A 19,128-nucleotide genomic window follows, 5' to 3' on the forward strand; every position below is an offset into this window, starting at 1 on the left:
GCAGTGGAAGGGAGTCTAAATTTCTGCATCTGTGTTTTTTAACAACATCACTCAATATGAAATGAGCCACTTCAAGTGCAGTGCCTACATAATGCTTTCCCTCCTGCTTGGGTTGTGGGTTGACAAGACCTACATAATGCTTTCCCTCCTGCTTGGGTTGTGGGTTGACAAGACCTACATAATGCTTTCCCTCCTACTTGGGTTGTGGGTTGACAAGGGTTGTGGGTTGACAAGAAATCGTTTTTATACAGGTATGTGAAATGTATAAGTTCCCCTGTTTTTTTCTCTCCCTCTGCTCGTTCTTTCTCCTGCCTCGGTCACTCCTTCATTAATCCCTTCATCTTCTCCCTGACTCGTCTCAGAGCAGAGGGCAGCCATGAATATGGATGAAGAGTTTAATCAGTGCAGGGGGGAAATAAATTGTGGCTGTGAGGCAGGCAGGGCCTCTCTCTGTGAAGCTCTGCTTTAACATTGACAGGAACCAGCACAACACAGCACCTAATCTACATATTACGTTTACATTTTAGTCATTTAGCAGATGCTCTTATACAGAGCCACTTTCAGTTAGTGCATTCATCTTATGATAGCTAGGTGAGACAACCACATATCACAGTCGTATTGAGTACATTTTTCCTCAATAAAGAAGTTATCAGCAAAGTCAACGCTGGGGGGGGGGGGGATAAGACTGAGATGTCTTCTTTAAGATACTCTTTGAAGAGGTAGGGTTTCAGATGTTTTCAGAAGATGGGCAAGGACTCTTCTGTCCTAGCATCAGTGGGAAGCTGGTTCCACCATTGGGGTGCCAGGACAGAGAAGGGGTGGGAGACCAAGAGACCAAAGGTGGCAGAGCTGAGTGCCCGGGTTGGGGTGTAGGCCTGAAGGTAGGGAGGGGCAGTTCCCCTTGCTGCTCCGTAGGCAAACACCATGGTCTTGTAGTGGATCTCGACCATGGTCTCGACTGGAATCCAGTGGAGTGTACAGAGGAGCGGGTTGACATGGGAGAACTTGGGAAGGTTGAACACCAAACGGGCTGCAGGGGTGGGAGCCCAGCCGACAGAGAGTTGCAGTAGTCCAGACGGGATATGACAAGTGCCTAGATTAGGAACTTTGCACATCCTGAGACGTCCAGCCCTGAGAGGGTGGAGAGGAGGGTTCACGGATAGTTCACGGTGTCGAAGGCAGCAGATAGATCTAGGAGGATGAGAACAGAGGAGAGAGTCAGCTTTGGCAGTGCGGAGAGCCTCCGTGACACAGAGGAGAGCAGCCTCAGTTGAGTGACCCGTCTTGAAGCCTGACTGGTTAGGGTCAAGAAGATCGTTCTGAGAGCTAGAGAGTTGGTCAGAGACAGCACGCTCAAGTGTTTTGGAAAGAAAAGAAAGAAGGGATACCAGCCTGTAGTGTTGGTTTCTTGAGGAGGGGAGCGACCCTGGCCATTTTGAAGTCAGAGGGGACGCAACCAGTGGTCAGGGATGAGTTGATGAGGGAAGTGAAGAATGGGAGGTCTCCCGAGATAGTCTGGAGATGGGGTCGAGTGGGCAGGTTGTCGGCCGACTGGAAATCACTAGTCGCACGATTTCATCTGGAGAGAGAGGGGAGACAGAGGTCAAGGCGTAGGGTAGTTCTGTGTGAGTAGGACCAGTGGACTCTATAGGCTGAGCGAATGAGGAGAGGATGTCTTCAACCTTTTTTTCAAAGTGGTTTACAAAGTCATCTGCAGAGAGGGAAGAGGGAGGGGGAAGAGGTGGAGGATTGAAGGAGGAGAAGGTGAAAAAGAGTTTCCAGGGTTGGAGGCAGAGGCTTCGAATTTAGAGTAATAGAAAGCAGCTTTAGCAGCGGATACAGAGGAAGAGAAGGTAGACAGGAGGGAGTGTAGGAATTTCCTCCGGAAGATACGTTTTCCTAAATTTTTCCTCAGCTGTCCACATCCCTGTTCTGTGAGCATGCAGTGGGTTTCTCAGCCATAGAGCAGGCGGGAAGGGAGAGATGATAGGATAGAAGAGGAGAGAGTAGTGGGAGAGAGAGAGCGAAGATTGTGACGGCGCATGACCGTCTGGGTAGGGGCAGTATGGCTAGGGTTGGAGGAGAGAGGGAGAAAAACAGAAACAAACTATTCTCCCATGAACCGTAAGTTATCTCTGTGATTTTCTCTGGTCTCATCACAGAGTGCCGTCCAGGGTGATGGCCATTAGTCACTACACCACAACAACACTTCAAGTCATGCATTAGGTATACCCTGTTTAGCTGGCTGATTGCATCACTGTCTGGTCTGTGTGGCGGTTCCATCCAACATATGAACCATGTGGATGGCTCCACTAACAGATGGTGAAGGCAGGGAGAGTATGAGCCAGAATATATTACATCTTCATGCTCGTTGGGTGCTGGGGTATGACTCTCCCTAACAGTGACGATGACAATGACACATGGCTACTGCCCACATTTGGCCAGTTGTCACTCACGGGGGAAGCAGTGGACCTCCCCTCTCATAGAGAGCTTTAGATTCGTAATGGTACCGTCTATTGTGTTTGTGCACAAGCACATATTTGTGTGTGTGTGTGTGTGTGTATGTGTGTGTGTGTGTGTGGTTTAGCGCAAGCATATGTGTGTGTGTGTGTGTGTCACGGTGGGCGTGCATGTGAGTTGGTGGGGGGCAGTGATTTACGCCACCATGTTGGGGTCCCAAATATGCAGGGTCCTGTGAAGTGCAGTGGAGCGCACTGGGGCTGTCCCGCCCAGGCCAAGACTCCTTTCATAGGGGACGTGGGAGTGCCAGATGTGGGGCCATCCGTCACCTCCTGTTCACACTCCCTCCTCACACCGACCTGCCGGCCCCGGCCCACTGTCAAGTTCACTGCCACCACACTAACACTGGAACAAACTCTATGACACAAACTCTCATACATACGGTAGGGTATCTCACTCCTATTTTATAAAGTTTATTTTATAAACTTCCACTGCCAATGTGTGAAAATAGACTAGTGTTAAGGCTGATCTGGTGACCATGAACATTGAGTGTAAGAGAATCAGAGATTTATCCCGTCTGTGGCCCTATGAAAGAATGGCCCTCAACAGTTACTCTCTAATGAGGGGGAAGTAATGTCTCTTTGGCTGGGGAGGATTGTGATGCCAAATGTCCATCCACTTTGTTATTCAAAACTGGGCCTGTATAGCCAGCACCGAATTCATCTTTTTAATTTCTGGGGTGACAAAACGACAAGGAGAAAACAAGCCAAGGAATGATCTAATGGCATTTCCATTTGAATATAAATGGTATTTCACCCCAGATGTCTGTAAGCGTTTTCGATATTTCAAACTACACACACAAGGAAAATAAGAAAACTGCACTTTAAGAGGCAGGTTTTTTCCTTACTGGAAAAAAACAGAAAAGTTTGCTTGGCGAGGTGGTGAATTAAATGACAGGAGGATGAGAGAGAGAGAGAGATAGAGAGAGAGAGAGAGAGAGAGAGAGAGAGAGAGAGAGAGAGAGAGAGAGAGAGAGAGAGAGAGAGAGAGAGAGAGAGAGAGAGAGAGAGAGAGAGAGAGAGTGAGAGAGAGAGAGAGAGAGAGAGAGAGAGCGTGAAAGAGAGAGCGCATCTCATTTAATTTATAACAGCCAGTTGCTTCAACTGCTATTGGTGATATTGATTAGATATGTGGCCCTAGGCAACGGGAGAATGTCAGCGTGGATGTATAGTCTCTCTCCACCAACAATCAGGTGCTGAAAATATCTTCTGTCCATAAGACGAGATAGTGGAAATCTATTTTAAGGTACATTAGTTATGGCTCTGTACAGCCCCCCTGTGAATGAATGACTGCCTGTCGTCCCAGAGGTAGATGACTGTAGTATGGACTACATGATGGGGAAATATAATGTACTGTACATAATGATGAGAGGAACTAAGTGAAAATGGCTTTGACGGTTGAGTGAGATGGATGGTTTATTGAGCCTATTGTTTTACGAGGGGGATGCGTGATTTGATTATTAAAACTGTGAAAAGGCCAACCTGAAGACATGGATGTGCATAATAGTGGCATAATTAAATTGCAATTCAATGTGAAAATGTTTGTCTTTCATCAGCCTTTGCAATCTGTTCAGGGCAGAATAGGTTTCCCTCTCCACCTCATCCACTGTGTCCCCCTCTGTACGTACATTCCCATTCCCTCTACTTCCCTCGTTAGCCCTTCCTCTCTTCTTTCTCCCTCTCTCTTTCCTCTCCACCTCGTTCGCTCACTGCCCTCCTTCTCCCCCTCCTCCTCCTCCTCCCCCTTACTCTCCTCTTTTTTCTCCATCTCCCCCCCACCCCATTTCCCCTCCCTCCGCCTCTCTGTGGTTTTCTCTCTCGAGGGACGCTGTAGTGTTTCAGCTCACTGTGCTCTGTGTCGCTCGGCCAGGGAGTGTTTCTCTCTCTGCTGCTTTAATGATTCCTGGTGCGGCGAACCCCAGCCTAGCCGTACCTCGCCGTGCTCCAGCCATATTCTGTCCCGGGAAAACCCAATTAACACCAGAGAGCACCTCTCCACAGCACCAAAGTTGTTGCTGAGAGGGAGAAGGTGATTTGAAATGACAAGCCGATGAGACTGTGGGCCATCAAAGCCAGATCGCATGCTGCATCCGGAGCCATCTCCAGTGCAAAGCCTTTAATGAGGGGGTCATTTGGCAGGGGGGCCACACTGAGAGGGGGCAGGTTAAGAGGAGATCAGGTTCTTTCAAGTGGAGAATTCCAGGCCCCAATAGAATGGGACTAAACTAGTGTTGCTTGTGTGTCCCAGCTGAAAGCCCTCTTGGTTATTTTTTTTACATACAGGCCCAGGATAATAGGCTTTGAATGGGCCGAGTTGTGTCCCAGTTTAGGCTACAGTCCGTGGAAAGAAAAGTTTGTGGTGTAGCTACAGTGACAGTAAAGTGTGTCATTGTCCCACACCACCTCAATAGGTGGCGGTGTTAACCCAACTGACAGAGGTGTTGTGACCACAAGCTGCCCTATAAACACTCCCAACAGAACTAGGAAGTTCCAAACTTTGTTGGAGGACTTTTATATTTTCCGAAAGATGCATCCCCTCTCTGTCACTGCACCGAGGCATTCACAGGGTAACCGCGTGATTTATTTAGTTACGAAGCCAGATTGTGAATACAAACACGTCTCTCTGTTCTCCCCTGTGTTCCACAGTGGAATGAAGAGAGTTCCTCTAAAGCCAGGGTGGGGAGGTGAGGCCTTGTGTGATGCAAAGAGATATTAAGATATTAATTGAGTGTCAGTGGCAGCGGCCTAGTTATCTGAGAGCTATTGAGCCTCTACTCTGGTTTACTCTGTGGTATTCTGATGTGTTCTGTTCTGCCGTACTGTTCTGTGTTGTGGATGACAGGCAGGGTGAGGGGATTCAGCCTGGGAACCCAGGGGCTCCAGTCGCCACACACACAAACACTCACACAGCCAGAGCTGGGCCACAGTGAGGGGGGTCTCAGCCCAGTCTAGGCATGTTTGTCTCTGCCACTCATATGGGCTCTGTGTGATTAATAACTACAGTGTTTGAAGTGACTTAATGAGCATGCATATCTCTGGCCAATCAATTATTAAAACAAACGGCCCTCTCTGGGTTATTTTATTCTCACACATCAAGGCTCGCCTTTGTTGCATTTTGCACAACAGCGCCCCTAAACATCTACTAATGTTTTTTCTTTTCTGCACAAAATATTAACAATGACTGCATCAACAGTGGAAAAACACTGCTAAATCATTTGTAATGGTGCGCCCGTCTATTTTCTTTCTGTCCTAATTTTTTCCTTCTTTTCTACCTCCTTCGCTTTTCTCCTCCCCTCCCCTGTCCTTTCTGTAGCAGTCATTTAAATAATCTCTTAATTTTCAGCATCTGTTGTGGTTTAATGGGCCCCACTTTAATTAGGCCTGCATGCTTATGTATGTAGAGAGGCTCAGTGTTAGAAGAGAGAGAGAGAGAGAGAGAGAGAGAGAGAGGTGCCTCCTCTTCTCTTAGGGTTGGGGCCAGGGCTGCTGTGGGGCCCAGAGGTCGCACCACTCTTTGTCCCTGGGTGGAGAGGCCAGGGAGGGCTAGGGGGGCCAGCACCCTCACTTCACTACAACAGGCAGATCACGTAATGAGCACTGTCCATGGGCTCGGCAGAAAGCAGATGTTTCTAGTTTTCAAGGATACAGTATTTTCAACCTAACTTCCATTTCCCCTGAAAAACAGATGTCTTTTTACGCCTTCTACGTTAGGTTACATAATGAGTGACAGGGCTTTCCCATCAGCCTCTATGGCTGGCTCCATTTCATCAGAACAAAGCTTTTATGGTTGTCTCCTAATGACCTCGCTATCTTCCCCTCTTCTCTTCCAGCTACTAATGTATAGCCCTGGATACTAACACAGAGCGCTGTGAGGCCTCAGCCACAGTTGCTGTTTACAATATGAAAAAGGTCTTATCTTTCTTTATATGTCCTTTTCAAAGACATATAGTCCCAATAATGCGCTAATTAGCTGGGGGAGCCCATGCTCTGTGGCGGTGCGTTTTCTGTCCTTCAGTCACCACCATGCCTTTTTATTCACATGAAACTATGACACCAGAGATCCTTAACAAGAGAGCAACATCGCTGGCCTCTTCTTCTGTTCAACAGCGTCTACAAAAGGATGAAGACACACAAACCCTTCACACACAAACACAAAGCCTTTGGTGTGTATACCCACGGCCTTGCGTCTGTGTGGCTGTTGGGGATGTCTTTAATGAAGAGGTCTGATCGTCTCATATTTGGTTGTGCTTACGGAGAAATAGACTAGTTGAAACAGACTAGAATAGACTAGACTCTCTCTCTGTGTATGGCTAAGAGCTGGCCAGCCCAGTCTCCCAGTTCCCTGCTCAATAATGAGGGTCTATGGGAGGAGATCTGGTGTGTTTTGGTGGCCCTGCCGTAACTCAGTAGTGAGTCTATGGGAGGAGATCTGGTGTGTTTTGGTGGCCCTGCCGTAACTCAGTAGTGAGTCTATGGGAGGAGATCTGGTGTGTTTTGGTGGCCCTGCCGTAACTCAGTAGTGAGTCTATGGGAGGAGATCTGGTGTGTTTTGGTGGCCCTGCCGTAACTCAGTAGTGAGTCTATGGGAGGAGATCTGGTGTGTTTTGGTGGCCCTGCCGTAACTCAGTAGTGAGTGTGTCTGACGCTGCTGCTGCCTGCGCCATGTCCCTGTATGACAGGATTAATGACACCCATCCATCTAACTTTATTTAGCATAGTGTGCACTGCGCCCGCTCCAGCAAATCCATCAATATAACTCTATTTAGGACAGACAGCGCCTCTCAATAAGGTACATCACCGTCAAGAGGCTAGAGGAAGCACGTTTAGACAAGCCACATACAGCGAGGAACCAAATCCAATTGTAAAACACATTACAGATGTTATAGGGAAATGGGTTTTACTTGCGCTGAAAAACTGGGTTGTACTTGATCTGAATGACAGGGAGGTGACAGTGACTCACATTGGCCCTGTACCGTAGACTGACAGGATGAGATAAGTAAAACACATGGAGTGATTCTCCTTCTAGCCAGGAAGACAAGTAATTACCATGGTGACTATAAGTATCAGAAGGTCCAGTCTTAGATAAATACAGAAGCCTGGAATGAGATGCAGACAGCACCTTTGGGTTGAGATCATAGGGGTGTGTGTGTGTGTGTACGCTACGTTGCGTGTCACGGGGTCTTCATCCTCAGCCTCTCCTCTACTGCAAAGTGTGTGGGAGGAGCCTGGCTGCCCCCAGCCCTGAGACAGTGAGGGTGAGCGATGCGTGGGCTTACGCAGAAGCTGCCGTGTCCCACTGTTTATGGGCTAATGCGTTAAAAGAAGAAAATGGGTGCCAGGAGAAGAAAAAGTACAGTATAGAGCATCAATACAAGGCCCCTGGTGAAACGGCAACCAAATACAGGGTGCGGGTTAGGGAATAAAACACTCTAGGGTGAAAAAATCAGGTTGCCTATTTAAAGCATGGTGACTCTCCATGCTGGAATTGCATCATATACCATCTGCATTATTTATGGTCACCATTACCATTATACTGGTTTACTGGGGAGGAGAGGAGGAGAGGAGCAAGAGGTTTTATTGCTAGAACAACGTGTGCCCTCCCTGCCTGATGATCCCATGAGCCTGAGGGGGCCCAGAGGGTTTGAGGTGGTGGGGGTAGAATGGATGAGAGGTGGGAGTGGAGGTGGGGGGGTTAGGTGGGGAGTGTTGGGGGGCAATAACATTATAACATGGGAGTTCATTGGAGCCTCACAACATGGAAGGCTGGAGGTTTGAGAGTGCTGGGGAGCGACGTGTGTATCTCTTCTGGCACCGTTAACTCTGACATATCAATGAATCATCCCATCCAATCCAGGCGAAACATACATCACAGAGACACTGTGTAACCCGTGAAGTGCCTTATCATATAGGTGGAATTTGATATTTTACTGTCCATGTAGTTGTCACATGAATCCCCAGTATGTGTTTTGGATGTTAAATCAAATCAAGCCCAAGAGCTCTCTCCATCTGGTCTATTATTGTCTGTCTGTCTGGATCTGGCTCTGTGTCCATCAGTCTGTGTGAAATTCATGGATCACATTTGACATTGAGCAGGTTTTGTGGTATTTTGTGGAACGCCATAAAAAGCCCTTTGGGCTCTTCCAGGAATCTGAGGGGCGAGGGGAGTCCCTCCCTGGCTGAGATGATCCAAGCATCACGTTCCTCTCCACCAGCACTCCTTAATGGATGGATCTCTGTCCTCTTTCAGGCTTCTATCCCCGTAATTAGATCTGCTTAATTTACACTGCTGCTCCGTGCTGGGAACGGACGGTCTGTAATAATGTCTTAGTGTTTCTGAACACTTGCCAGACTAACACTCTATGAGGAATAATAAAAAGGGTTATAAAAACAAGTCTACTGCTGACTGGAGAGCTGCTACCGCCTGCCTTCTGCCACACTGACTTATCGCTGATCAACCTGTGTGTGTGTTTGGGTTTTATATAGCCACATTTATACTACGCCCCCTAGAAGTGTTGTGCTGTTGTGTATAAAAACTGTATGTTTCTCTCTCTGTGTATACAGTACCTGCTGCGTCTATGTGTTTCTGTGTGCCCAGGCTGTGTGTGTGTCAGTGTGGATTTGTAGCAGGCTGTGTTCCTGTGATGGCGGCAGGCGGTGTGGAGCAGAGCGGAGGTGTGGGCCTCTTTCTCTCTCTCGCTATGTGCAGCCTCTCCATGTTTTATGCATGAGGGCTGAGGGCAGGGACCCTCTGGGGGGCGGCGGTGTCTGCGGACACACACAACATCCAGTTCAGCAGACATGATGACTACTTGGCACAGATGCAACAGAAAGAAAGCTCTTTAAGGAGGTGATCTTCCCTCTTTATTCTCTTTGTTCTTCAACATTCATGCCCACTCTCTTTTTGGCTCAGTGTCCTCTGTGTGCCCGTGACAGCGTTGGCCATGGACTGCACACAAACAGCAGTGTGTAATCGGTGTATGCGTGTGTGCGTGCAGGCTTGTGTATGCATGTGTGAAAAGAAAGGGAGCTGCTTTAATCACATCAGTGATGTGTGCTGTGCTCAGTCGTCTCTCCCTGTTTCTGTACATGGTGTTCTGTTCACAAAGCTCCCTAGGCTGACTGTTCCAGTACACCTATATGTACAGTATCACCACCTCCACACTGCCTCTAGTCTCCCCTTAAATCAATGCTCTACACAGGAGCCTCTGCTGACACTCGTACAGTCTGATAGTGCTCTAGATTACAGTGGCCACTGCTTATATTTATATTTGTATAATACCCACGTTTTTATAGCCAAGTTGTCGTTACTCATTGTGTATTTATTCCTTTTTGGAAACAGCGCATGTGCAGTTTGAGCTACTCTAGGAAGTGACGTTGCAGGCTAGCTTAGTGCTGCTCCCTCTTAAATTGAGGGCCATCCGAGGTACTGCAGGCTTCCATTAGCAACTAAATTATCCTTTTAACTTCGTCTCTGTGTGATTTTAAAGTAATCGGTTCTAGTACATACATCTGATGAAATAAAAGCACTTATTGGTAACATGATTGTGTTCAATATTTTTTTTTTATATCTAGGAATATTGACCACGAAGATCGCCATTTCACCATTCACTATAATGGAGTAGGTTAGGCAAATCTCTTTATGGCCACACAAGGTTGCTAGTCCAAGATGGGGATATTATAGTTGGGCCCTTGAGGCACTAATCCTCAAATGCCTCAGTTAAAAAAGTGCTGTTTAAATGTATAATGTGTATGGGAAAACAAAACAGAAGCTGGCTGCCTGTACAGTACATTTGTCAGGCTGAGTAAGAGTGTCAGAGGCAAAGTAATAGCATTCTAGTACTGGTGGTAATTAAAATATAATAATATGCCATTTAGCAGACGCTTTTATCCAAAGCGACTTACAGTCATGCGTGCATACATTTTTGTGTATGGGTGGTCCCGGGGATCGAACCCACTACCTTGGCGTTACAAGCGCTGTGCTCTACCAGCTGAGCTACAGAGGACCACATATTAAGAAATATTAGGCTACTGAAAGTATGTGTAGGGCTTTACAGTAGCTTTATTTCTTCCTGTCTTTTATTGTCTGTAACCTCTAAAGAGCAAGTAGTTAGGGTTGGAGGAATTCTAAATAAGCTTGGTCAAATTTTAATCACAACTGTGGTCTCTATACATCAATTTGGAGACTTCAGGGTCAAGTCTTGACAGGGAATGCAGCATTTCTCAATAGAGCTTAGAATTAAACGCAACTTATTAAATGATAATTGACGACACAGTGCATCACGTGCTTACAGTGCTCCAGCACCACTTCATCATCTTCGCCATCATCTTGTTCCTCACTCCTACACGTTTCCAGAAGGCCATCAATGAGACGTGTTTTTCCGTCTCTGGGCCTAATTTCAGTTCTGACTTTTTTCTCTTTTTACTAACTCCCTCCCTCCGCCTTTGTTTTTCGGGGGAATTGGGGCTAACAAAAACAAGACGCTAGAAAAACGACTGTGTGAATGCTGATCCTCTCCGGACGTAGCGAGCTTTCTGTAGGATCCCGTAGAGCCGCGCGGGGTACTAGCTTAGCTTAAATAAATGTACCAGTTGAAAAAGAACAGAGGAAGAGAGCAAGGAGGGGGTCTAGGCCTCTTGTTATGCTAAGAGTGTTCAGATAAGTCCTGCTCGGTCCAAGTTAATTACGGTTGACATTTAAATAAGTGCACTTGTCTTGAACATGGTGGGAGAGCTGAGAAAAAGACAGGCATCTCTCTAATTGAGTTTGTGTTGCATGCCCCACCCCCACACCACAGCACCAAGCCCACAGCACTGCTTTGTTCCACAGGGAGCTGATATGTGAAATGCAGCTGCTGAATGAGGAAAAACACATTATGGATGTATCTGCACAGGTGTTTTTGTGGATTCTGCCATGTTCTCTTCCAGAGATTACGTTGTTTGAAGCATAAACCTACAGTATGTTCTGTTATTTTACATGTATGAAGCGAGATCGCCCAGATCAACAAATTCACTGTGGCTATGTGTGTTGTCATTCTGGTGAGGTTTACTTCACACTGATACAGTATGTGTTAACAATTGGAGTGAGCCGGACTGGACTGTCAGCTCCATTAAGCAAGGTTGTATTGTGGTCTTCGTTAAGTGGCGCATTTGAAGATCAGCTATTGCTGCTTCAGACCTCACGTGGCTTTGACAGTACATTGTTTACAGTTGAACACTGTAAATGTAGTCTACAGTTCTGAGGATGCACAAAGTGATCCTACCAACAGAGGGTCCACAAGACTGATACAGATCAATGCAAAACACTCACCAGAAAACTTTGTTGTTAACAGAATCAGTTCTATGATAGCGAACATCAGACTTCTCTTTCACTGCTGCTGTTAGCCTAGTCTGCTGTTAGCCTAGTCTGCTGTTAGCGTAGGCTACTGTTAGCTTAGGCTGCTGTTAGCCTAGTCTGCTGTTAGCCTAGGCTGCTGTTAGCCTAGTCTGCTGTAAGCTTAGGCTGCTGTTAGCCTAGGCTGCTGTTAGCCTAGTTTGATGTTAGCCTAGTCTGATGTTAGCCTAGTCTGCTGTTAGCCTAGGTTGCTGTTAGCCTAGTCTGCTGTTAGCCTAGTCTGCTGTTAGCCTAGGTTGCTGTTAGCCTAGTCTGATGTTAGCCTAGTCTGCTGTTAGCCTAGGTTGTTGTTAGCCTAGTCTGCTGTTAGCCTAGTCTGCTGTTAGCCTAGTCTGCTGTTAGCCTAGGTTGCTGTTAGCCTAGTCTGCTGTTAGCCTAGTCTGCTGTTAGCCTAGGCTGCTGATAGCCTAGTCTGCTGTAAGCTTAGGCTGCTGTTAGCCTAGGCTGCTGTTAGCCTAGTCTGCTGTTAGCCTAGTCTGATGTTAGCCTAGTCTGCTGTTAGCCTAGTTTGCTGTTAGCCTAGGCTGCTGTTAGCCTAGTCTGCTGTTAGCCTAGTCTGCTGTAAGCCTAGTCTGCTGTAAGCTTAGGCTGCTGTTAGCCTAGGCTGCTGTTAGCCTAGTCTGCTGTTATCCTAGTCTGATGTTAGCCTAGTCTGCTGTTAGCCTAGGTTGCTGTTAGCCTAGGTTGCTGTTAGCCTAGTCTGCTGTTAGCCTAGGTTGCTGTTAGCCTAGTCTGATGTTAGCCTAGTCTGCTGTTAGCCTAGGTTGCTGTTAGCCTAGTCTGTGGTTAGCCTAGTCTGCTGTTAGCCTAGTCTGCTGTTAGCCTAGTCTGATGTTAGCCTAGTCTGCTGTTAGCCTAGGTTGCTGTTAGCCTAGGTTGCTGTTAGCCTAGTCTGCTGTTAGCCTAGGCTGCTGTTAGCCTAGTCTGCTGTTAGCCTAGTCTGCTGTAAGCTTAGGCTGCTGTTAGCCTAGGCTGCTGTTAGCCTAGTCTGCTGTTAGCCTAGTCTGATGTTAGCCTAGTCTGCTGTTAGCCTAGGTTGCTGTTAGCCTAGTCTGCTGTTATCCTAGTCTGCTGTAAGCCTAGTCTGCTGTAAGCTTAGGCTGCTGTTAGCCTAGTCTGATGTTAGCCTAGTCTGATATTAGCCTAGTCTGCTGTTAGCCTAGGTTGCTGTTAGCCTAGTCTGCTGTTAGCCTAGTCTGCTGTTAGCCTAGGTTGCTGTTAGCCTAGTCTGCTGTTAGCCTAGTCTGCTGTTAGCCTAGGTTACTGTTAGCCTAGTCTGCTGTTAGCCTAGTCTGCTGTTAGCCTAGTCTGCTGTTAGCCTAGGTTGCTGTTAGTCTAAAATCAGAATAGCACCCTGAGAACAACTGCCCCTTCCTCCCCTACATCACTGTCCTCTCCCACCTGGCCCCTTCCTCCCCTACATCACTGTCCTCTCCCACCTGGCCCCTTCCTCCCCTACATCACTGTCCTCTCCCACCTGGCCCCTTCCTCCCCTACATCACTGTCCTCTCCCACCTGGCCCCTTCCTCCCCTACATCACTGTCCTCTCCCACCTGGCCCCTTCCTTCCCTACATCACTGTCCTCTTCCTCTTCTTGACCATACTGTTTAATCACTGGGCACAGTAAGGGGGCTAATTAGACTTAATTTATCTAGTTCAGGAAGTGAAGTGCCTGCCTGGGCCTGGCTGACTGTCTGGCTGACTGTCTGTCGTTTGGCCACAGCATTACAGTACATCTGCAACCCTGGCCATCACACTGTCATTACTCTCCCGCAGAATCCTACTGTATGTTTATAAATGTCTCACCCCACCTGATGGAGCACTCACTACGGTGGTTCATTACATTTACATTTTAGTAATTTAGCAGACGCTCTTATCCAGAGTGACTTACAGTTAGTTTATTTTTCATACTGCCCCCCCACGGAGTTGTAGTCAGAGGTCTCTCTCTCTGAGCCCAGCTGTGTTTGTTAGCATAGCGTATGAGCCGAAGCGGTCTGAGTAGTGCGCCTAACTAGGAACCTTTCATTTACTCCAGTGTCACTGATGAGGGACAGATTATCCAAACACAGGCTTTCCCCTGGAACTAGGGGTAATGAGCACTAGGGTTTCCTGCACAGTGATTGCTGACAGTAGAACACAGGTAATTGCCTAATCACATGGCAGCTCCCTGCCCTGGACAGACTACAGTCTCGGCTCCGCTGCTCATTTGGTTCATTTCATTGCAATGTGTCTGCTCAAGGTTAAGAGCCCCCCAGCGTTTCTTTAGATAAAGCCACTGGATTATGACTCATTCCATTGAAAGATGAAGCCATTATTTCCTTTTTGCCAATACGTTAATTGCCTTCCAGTGCGGGAATGGGTATAAAAATACTTTTACACTGTAGGTAATACCTCCCTGGTAATTGGTTATGATTAACTGGGTTGGTGTGCCACTGAGTTTAGGACACTAGTACACTGTTACTGAACATGGCAGTAATATTTACTGTAGGCCTATGTGAAAGATGCTCTGAAAAATGTTGCGTAGGTTTTCATACATTGAATTGACCGCTGCGTCTCCCCTCTCTCTCCAGCGATGGCGGAGTTCCATGTCCAGCCGCGGTCAGTGCGTGCGGAGGAGGCGGGCATGGGGCGGTTCCAGTGCCAGATTCACGGCCTGCCTGAGCCTGCCATCAGCTGGGAGAAAGATGGCCGCTCCGTGGACACTAAGGATGAGAGGTAGGGTTCCTCTGTGTTAATCACCTCAGCTGTGCCTACCAACTACTGTACCTGCACACATAACTCTGGCTATCTAGAAGCGAGCAGTCCAAACTTTATTTCACAGCTATAGAGATAAACAAATTCACTGTAGCAGCTTCACAACCTTCACTTAACTGTTACCCAGCCAAGCCTCACTCAGCTCAGATCAACACCACCTGGAATCCAGTGTGCTGTAGCCTCCCTTGTGTCTGTCTAGCTGTTTTAAATTGAGTTTACGTTGCGTGTGTAAACACACTTAATCAAGCAAACAATTATCTACTCCCTCTTTCTTTTTCTCTCCCTCCCTCTATCTATCTCTCTCTTCTCCCCCCTCTCCCTTTTTCTCTCTTTCCCTTTCTCCCTCTGCCCTCCCTCCCCCACCCTCTCTCTCTCTCTCTCTCTCCCCCTCCCTCCTCCCATTCCTTCTCTCTGTCAGGTATACCCTGCTCCCCACTGGTGTCCTGCAGATCACAGGTCTGCGCCAGGAGGATGGTGGTGTGTTCTGCTGTGTGGCCCACAACAGTGCAGGAGTAAAGCACAGTGCCGGGGCTCGCCTCACCGTCTCAGGTCTCAATACTCATATATACATATATATATATACACACACACATACACACCTTCCCTTGGTATCCACCCACTGCACAAATATGCATCATCTCACACAGCCTAACCGCCAAGATGCTCACGCTGGAGATAATGCACAACAGTGAAATCCAATTAAATGTTGCAATCCCCCCCCTTTTTTTTTGCAGGCTCCCAGTCTTCTGTTTACAAAGAGCCCATGATCCTCGTGGGTCCTGAAAACCTCACTCTCACCGTTCACCAGACGGCCATCTTGGAATGTGTTGCCACAGGATATCCCCGCCCCATCGTGTCATGGAGCAGGCTTGGTAAGACCAAAACCCTGCTTTCTCTTTTACATCAAATCAAAGCTGCAGCCTTCAGGGTGCTGCACAGGCGTTAAACCACCCTGCCTCTCAGGCCTTGAGGGCTATAGAACCCTTCTATCTTCCAAAAGGTTCCATGTTAGATTGCTTGTCTAGTTTGCAATCATCCGAAACCCGACTTGAAATACATCACTATTGCAGCTGATTTAAAAACCATGTCACCATAGTAGTATAGCTGAATTATATATACATTTATATAAAGCACACAGGCAAAATACAGAGATTGAAGAGGACATTCTGTTAAACTGAACATTTTGATACAATAAGATACAGCGGCTTTGCGTGTGAAATTGGTCATGGCTTGCTGCCTTCACAGCGTGCATGGAGCCCATTTTTTCCCAGATGGTTCCAAATTATTTGGAATGTTGAAAGCCTATGTACCAGACATTATCTTGCTGACCTTGATATAAATTAATGGAGGAAAAAAGCAGTGTTCAGTGACTGCTTCTAATGTGGTACAGCACAGTGATAAAGTAGGCTCCTGCTGTCCAGTGTGTATTTGTGTGTGTTTTTGTACGCACGCGCAGTTGCGTTGATGTTTATGTTTTTGTTGAAGTGTGCATGTATGTATGTGTGTCTGGGTTAGCTCGTCTCTGCATTGTGTACATACGTGTAGTATGTTCCTTTATGTAATGTCTAATAGAACATTCATCTTATGTACACATGAAGCAGGGGATTGCAGCCTTGATCAGTCTTTGGGGCCTAAATACAATTTTGTTTTTTGATGAATGCATTCTTTACTCTCCTGGTAGAGATGAACCTCTAAAGTGAGTAAGTGAAACACAGACAGGATTGAGCCCAGGCAGGATTCAGTCCCCCCCGCTTCACACGTTCCTCTTGGCCATCACTCAAAGTCTGCCACTACCAATTTTGCAATCTGATATTTGTTTTTCAAAGCTATTATCCAATCTGATTTGCTGTTCAAAATGTAAATTGCAGCCTCTCCCCAACCAGAGAGGAGCCTTAATCAGATTGTGGATATTGCCTCACACAATGTTGCTGTAATTAAATGCTGACACAATGGGATTTCAGCAGGGGCGTCATGCAACCATTATTTTAGAGGGGGCAAGTAGTACGTGATGGAGGGGGGGGTGATTTTTCAAACACCTGAAAAAGCTTTTTCCTGCCAGAGAGCCATAATCATTATGCCTAATTTTTCTGCATAGGTTATCTAAGCATACCTCTTTAGCTTTTCAATTGTCATTTTAATGAATGATGCACATTGATTCTTTAAAGGTGCAATATGCAGAAATCGCTCCGCCATTTCCTGGTTGCAAAAATTAGTTCGCCCAATTTCAGTTTATGTGACAAAACAAGCAATGCATAGTATAAAGAATAATTGTACAATCTAAACCGCTGTGAAATATATTTTTGTATTTTCAGCTGTTTGAAGCTGCTGTACAAAATTGAAAGTAAAAGTCGCAAAAACAAAACTTAAGAACGGGAAGCATAGAAATAGCGCACATAGAACAGATCTACCGCTTTTTACTTGCTTTCGATGAGAATGACAGACATATTACTTACATTTCTTTGTGAATTTGGTCAGGTTGCCCAAAAAGTTACATATTGCAGCTTTAAGAACTTTTATGCCTTAGGAGTTTAGTACAACTGCCACACCGGTATATAGTATCATAACCAAATAATTAAAGCTATTTTAGTATTTTCTCAAGTCTAGCAACCAGCTAAGTGCCAGCTAAGATAGTTAGACAAGCTACTCTAACTTGATTGATAGCCTGAAGTGGCTTGGTATCTAGTTATGAGGTTGGGAGATTGGGAACATATTTAGCTGGCTAGCTAAAGCCAACTTCATAAAATTGCTAGTTGGCTAGTATTACAGAGAAACAACAAAACATTTTTGTTTTATTTATTAATCAAGAAGGAATCAATAGGCTACATAGCTTGATCAAATTCATTTACAAACATTCCTCCTGCGAGTCCTGTTCATCACCGGCAGTTAAAATCAAATCAAACACTGTGTGTGTCACTCGACACTCTCTCTCCTTCTCCGCTGACGTAGCATATCTTTGCTCTGTGGTGCACCTTGGAAGGAACCACTTACTAGAGAGAATAGGGGGGGGGGGGAATAGTCAGGGTGTCCCCTCCGCAAAATACTGCTGAGAGATATTTTTCAATAAATAAGGATGATAAAAAGTGGGCTTAAAATTAAGTTGAGTAATTAATTTAACATCTGAAAAATGTAAAAACAGGACAAATCTGAGGGGGCACGTCCCCTTGTTCCCCTTATGGGCATGACGCCTCTGGATTTCAGGAGAGAGAGAGAGAGAGAGAGAGAGAGAGAGAGAGAGAGAGAGAGAGAGAGAGAGAGAGAGAGAGAGAGAGAGAGAGAGAGAGAGAGAGAGAGAGAGAGAGAGAGAGAGAGAGAGAGAGAGAGGAGTGAGTGAGGTGAGTGAGTGAGTGAGTGAGTGAGTGAGTGAGTGAGTGAGTGAGTGAGTGAGTGAGTGAGTGAGTACTCAGCAGCTAGCCCGACTTGGGTAAGGCTTATTGTAGAGGGCTGATAACGCCAATTATATGCTTCACAGTTGTTTAGCCACTCCTTGCTGAGTCCCTTTATGGAACTGGGCTGGTAGTGGGAGGGTCGGGCTGAGAGCCTGAGGCTTGTACTTAACAGTACCATGGAGCATGTTTAAGTTATACTCTACTAGCCATAGCTTCTACTACAGTCGATAAGAAACTCCACTGGCTGACTAAGCTGTTTCAATTGGGTTGTAAATATGTCTGAATAATAATAATAAAATCCTGTAGCCTACAGCCCACTGTTGGTGCTGTTTGTTGCAGCTACATGAACACAGAAGGGCTGAGGTTTGTATATTGTTGTTTGAAGGCATTCTGGTGAAATCTGGATGTACTGTGCACCTTTTTCCATTCTCTTGTTTCTCTTCAGCCCACAGTGCAGTGTCTTGTAGAGGTCCAGGTTTGTGGAGTGTTTCCAAATGGCCCTCCCTTTCCTTGTTGTGGTTCTGCTCAGATGCACATAGTGCTCACAGAGGAGACGTGTGTGTTGCCCTCCTATAAAAGGCCCGGACCTGACCATATGGCCCCAGTCTCTGGCTAGCTGTCTGCTAGCGATCTGTCTGAGGATGTGATGAGAGGAGGATGGCCAGTCTGCTGTCTCTGCAGGCTTTTAGCATAGTGGCCATGTCCCCCGCACAGCCCTTTAACACTCTAAGCCGGGACACACAGGACGCAGATGTTACAAAGATAAAGAGGGACTAAAATATCTTCGGCTGTGCCATGTCTTTCTTGGTCCTTGGTCAGGTCATTGTAATAGGACGATATGGACAGGGTATTTGATGGAGGGACAGAGGGAGTGGCAGCCTAGCTTATCTGTGTAGCTCTGCCTGCTCAGAGGGCATTTCCCCAGTTTAAAGCATGGTGTGGCTGAGGCAGTAGAGGGCTTTGTCAAACCGGGAGATTGAACTGGTGTGTGTGTGTCACTAGCCTGTCAGAGAGCGGGGTGGGGAGGAGGGGGCGGGGGAGGTAAAACAGACCCCCTCACACACACATACAATCACAC

At 46.7% G+C, this 19,128-nt stretch overlaps 1 protein-coding gene across 1 annotated transcript in view; it reads left to right on the plus strand.

The window, feature by feature from the left end:
• The window catches only part of LOC121582905 (immunoglobulin superfamily DCC subclass member 3), a 96,508-nt gene that overhangs the window by 52,790 nt on the left and 24,590 nt on the right, over nt 1–19,128 (plus strand). The window contains exons 3-5 of the mRNA XM_041899060.2: nt 14,481–14,625; nt 15,083–15,213; nt 15,399–15,536. Coding sequence (XP_041754994.2) covers nt 14,481–14,625; nt 15,083–15,213; nt 15,399–15,536 — 414 coding nt within the window. The remainder of the gene's footprint in view (nt 1–14,480; nt 14,626–15,082; nt 15,214–15,398; nt 15,537–19,128) is intronic.

The sequence above is a fragment of the Coregonus clupeaformis genome, chromosome 15 (assembly GCF_020615455.1).
Source record: "Coregonus clupeaformis isolate EN_2021a chromosome 15, ASM2061545v1, whole genome shotgun sequence".
In the NCBI taxonomy this organism is placed as follows: Eukaryota; Metazoa; Chordata; class Actinopteri; order Salmoniformes; family Salmonidae; genus Coregonus; species Coregonus clupeaformis.